This window comes from Sinocyclocheilus anshuiensis, unplaced genomic scaffold (assembly GCF_001515605.1).
Source record: "Sinocyclocheilus anshuiensis isolate Anshui unplaced genomic scaffold, SAMN03320099.WGS_v1.1 scaffold464, whole genome shotgun sequence".
Lineage (NCBI taxonomy): Eukaryota > Metazoa > Chordata > Actinopteri > Cypriniformes > Cyprinidae > Sinocyclocheilus > Sinocyclocheilus anshuiensis.
This window is the reverse complement of record NW_015555731.1, coordinates 168,676-172,954: the sequence shown is the minus strand read 5'-3', so window position 1 is coordinate 172,954 and position 4,279 is coordinate 168,676. Positions and strand designations below refer to the sequence as shown.

The 4,279-nt window shown below is 34.9% G+C and overlaps 1 protein-coding gene across 1 annotated transcript in view; it reads left to right on the top strand.

The window, feature by feature from the left end:
• The first annotated feature begins 473 nt into the window (after positions 1-473).
• Positions 474-4,279, top strand: part of LOC107672931 (caspase recruitment domain-containing protein 11) — a 20,928-nt gene continuing 17,122 nt past the window's right edge. Inside the window, exons 1-2 of the mRNA XM_016466311.1 lie at positions 474-582; positions 3,274-3,495. Of these exons, the coding sequence (XP_016321797.1) occupies positions 576-582; positions 3,274-3,495 (229 nt within the window). The 5' untranslated portion in view covers positions 474-575. The remainder of the gene's footprint in view (positions 583-3,273; positions 3,496-4,279) is intronic.

The following is a 4,279-nucleotide window of genomic DNA, read 5'->3' as shown; positions in this document are numbered from 1 at the left end:
AACTTGTTCAAAACATAGACATTGTTTACACCTCTGCACTTTATGAATAAATATCTGAAGCGGTCAGTCCGTGTTTCATGTCCAGTCTCGTGTCTCCCTCCAGTGGATCATCCTCATCCTCACATGAACTAACAGGTCACTGAACTCTCTGACCCGCCTGGAATGTGACTAATCACGCCGGATACTAGTTACAAATTAACACGAGCATTGCCACATGAAGTTTTCACCGTGACTTTCATATTTTGTTGCGTGACTCAGGCATTTTGTGTTTTCCCATAGTTGTCTCCGAACACTGACTGAGCGTTATTTTTCTAAAATAATTAAGCCTATACGTTAAATCGATTCCTGAAGTTTAAATTCAAATAATGTGGGTGTCAAGGCAGAAAGGCAGACGAATGTAAACGATTGTGTCAATGTAGCTTTGACTCCTGAGAGAGAGAGAGAGAGAGAGAGAGAGAGAGAGAGAGAGTCGCCGCTCATAACTAACTTCGCCTCGCATTTTCGCATCTGGTTTGTGTCTGTCTGAAGTGTCGCTGTTTTCATTTCTCTCATCTCATTCGTTCATCAGCTGAATCATGAGCGGTAAGACCTTTAACGTTCAGTCGTTTATCTGTTTAGCCTCATCAGCTGCTTGAGTAACCGATTCATTTATACAGAATAAAATCAACGAATGAATCAAATGTTTGATTCAGTGATACTACGGCATTATGTGACATTATGGGAAAAAACACGTTTATATTTAAAACTTGACTAGTCTTTTTCAGTGTCCTTGGCACACAGGTGACCTCATTCTTGTGTTGTTTTTAACGTTATTATTCTTGTGTTTTCATAACGAAGCCTATATCAGTTAGTGTATAGCCTATAATGAAAAAAATGATGTAGGATTTAAGTTGAAACAAATGTAACTCAAAAATTGGTAGTCATTTTCACAAGTAGCCTAATTACAAAGAAACGGCACGTTACACTGAATTAAACTTGATAATTGTATGTGGAAAGACTTTTTTGTATTTTTTTTAAACGTTCTTAATTGATGTTTTATTTATAACTTTGGATTAGCATATTATTAGTTTTATGTTAGCATTGTGTTAATATTACTGTATTATTATTACTTGTTTGAAATGCAGCCTATCATGTGTGTAGTACAGGCCTATGTGCTAATGTTAGTGTACATTAGTCTGTGCTTCTATTAGTGTACAATAAAGTGTTGTCGTTCCCAGCACTGGATTCCTTCACTATGAGACATTCATTGAGATTCCAGCATGTGTTTGGACCTGCCTGACCTGAACACAGACGCACACAAACCCCTCACACACCCCTAATCTTCATCATCTCTCAAGAGGAAGATAGTTTGTTTGGAAACAGTATATTCAGTGTATTTTTTTTGTGCTTCTACACAAGAAGAATCACAAATAAGATCTTTTTAATTCCTCAGGTTTGCCACAGGTTTGCAATCAAAAGTTAGAGATAGAGGGCTCTACATGAATGCTTTCATAGCTCTGCACTCTTACTGGATGATGGCAGTTTAGTTGTTTGGGTGTGTTTTATTCATGTGAAGGAATTTTAGAAGTATATAGACAAAGGTGATGATTAAATGAATCGTAACTGATATCTACGCCAAGTCTCCCGAGAAACCTCAGAGCGGTAACATTTTGGTGTGCAGGTCTGGATGAAAATGCAGTTTTTGTTTTCCTCCAGCAGCGTTATCAGTCTGTTTCTCTGATTATCTCTCAAGTTCAGTGAGAGGTCTGCATGGTACTGTCTGCATTCCCCAGCAGTGAGATGTTGTGCTCTTCATGCGTTGAATTTACAATCTGTTTTATGATCATGTTATGATCATGTGGATTTAGGATATCACCTTCATCACATGCATTCACCCCAATCTCATGAGAAAACATAACTATTTTTAGAGTTATTTGTATTTTTTACTATTTTGTGATTTGTACAATAATGTTATGTGAACATAACCATCAGTGGAGCATAAATATCATACAGAAACATCCAAACAGTTAATAAGATTGTACGATATACAAAGTAGCCACCAGTTCACCAAAACACACTGAAAAGAAAGAAAGAAAAAAGAAGCAAAGAAAGAACTGCTGTTGAAACAGTTTTCACTCAGAAATGGTTAATTTCACAATTACAAAGAAACAGCAAGTAACACATAGTAAACATTATATTTTTTTCATGGTAGAAAGACTTACTTTCTACTTACTCCAATAATTGTGATTTATTTAAAAGTTACAACGAAAAATCTTTGTTTTACCTTCGCCATTTGAACTTATTTCGCTTGTGGTCTGATGCTGCAAATCTCCCATAACTGTACAATCACTACAATCACTTGAATCCTTTGAATCAGATTGTCAGAAAATCTTGCTCAGATTCATTCACCAATTCACTGGTGTGAAATAATTATAAGTTTGTTTCGTGAATGAGGTGCAGTAACTTCCATTTCTTCCATAACTTTTGGGTCCATTTGGAACCATTGGGACTGAATTTTAAATATATATTTTATTCAGTTTGAATGAATGTGCTTTTACCAAATGGACCTGAGAAGAAGCAAATTCTTTTAAAATAAGCCAATTTTCCATCATTTTTTTTTTTTTTTTGTGAGATTTTTCTTTAAAAAAAAAAAAAAAAACTAATTTAAGCAAGCCAGGTTTGAATAAGAAGTGATTTGTGTTGATTCAGGTCCAGTATGAATTTTCTCCATAAATAAAAATTATATTTTCTTTATTTTCTCTACTTTTGATTTATATCAACGACTCAAAAAAACATTAAATTGTAAGGCTCAATATCATTTTTAAAAAGTGTGTTTAAAATGATTGAGCTTTTACAGTGCTGCTAACCAGACTGCGCCCCATTGAACGAAAGGTTCTTTATAAAGAAAAAAAGGGTCTTTAGAATATTAAAATGATCTTCAGACTATGAAAACAATGGTTCTTTTAAGAATTGTTCTTTGGGAACCCAAAAGGGTTCTTTTATGGCATTGCTGTGAAAAACCCTGTCAGGAACCTTTAGTTTTAAGAGTGTGGTTTGAACTGAATTTGATGAGTAACTCCCATCTGGAGTGTTGATGATTTGTTGTGTTGGTTTGTAGGTGTCTTATGACCCAAATGTTGTTTGACCTTTGACCATTTTTGAAGTACTAACTAAAGCAACTACAAAAACAGAAAACAGGCACGATTTCTTGCCTCCCACATCACCTGCCACTTGAAGAGCAGCTGCTTCATGTTATGATCGTGAACCTCATAAACGTCTTCTGTTTTCTCGCAGGTGAATGGCCGCTGGGAGACGAGAGTTCGCTCATGTCTCCGTCAGAGGAGGAGAAGTACGAGGAGCTGTGGGAGCGAGTGGAAGGAGTGCGACACAAACTGACCCGCGTTTTAAACCCGGCGAAGTTGACACCGTACCTGCGGCAATGCAAGGTGATCGACGAGCAGGACGAGGACGAGGTGCTGAACTCCAGTCAGTATCCACTGAGAATCAGCAGAGCCGGTGAGACGCAAAACACCACAGTAGTGATGGACACTTTCCAAACACTGCGTCTTTATTCATGCCAAAGGACTTAAATGAAGTTGTATTAACAAGTATAGAACAACATAAACAATAACAACACATATATAATACAAAATAAAAAAATAAATAAAGTTAAAACCAAAAGCCAGGGGGAAAAAAAAAACATTTATACAAGGTTAAACAATGCGAGTCATTTTTGACTTTTCAAGGTTTTTTTGTTTTTTTTTAATGACTATCAAAGACCAAACAGGAATTATGACAGTAGTGTATTCTTACCCCCAATAAAGTTGATTTATGTATTAAAAAAATATGAAGTATAATAAATAAAATGAAGATCTACTGAATATGAGAATTTGATATTCATGGATAAAGAAAAATACTATTTCAAAATACTATCTAAAAAAGTTTGTCAAGACAAACTTTAAGTTGGCTTGAGAAAGCCGGTCCAGAAAGTTTGAAAAAGTTTGAAAAGATTAAAAAGTTTAAGAAGTTTAAAAAGTTTTAAGTTTGATGATTTTCAGTCTGAAATAGTTTGAAGTTTAAAGTAGTTTTAAAAGCTTAAAGTTTGAATGATTTGAAGGCAATAAAGTCTGTCAGAGATAGATAGATAGATAGATAGATAGATAGATAGATAGATAGAATCAGACTGAAGATAGATAGATAGATAGATAGATAGATAGATAGATAGAAATAGTCAGATGATAGATAGATAGATAGATAGATAGATAGATAGAATGATAGATAGATAGATAGATAGAAATAT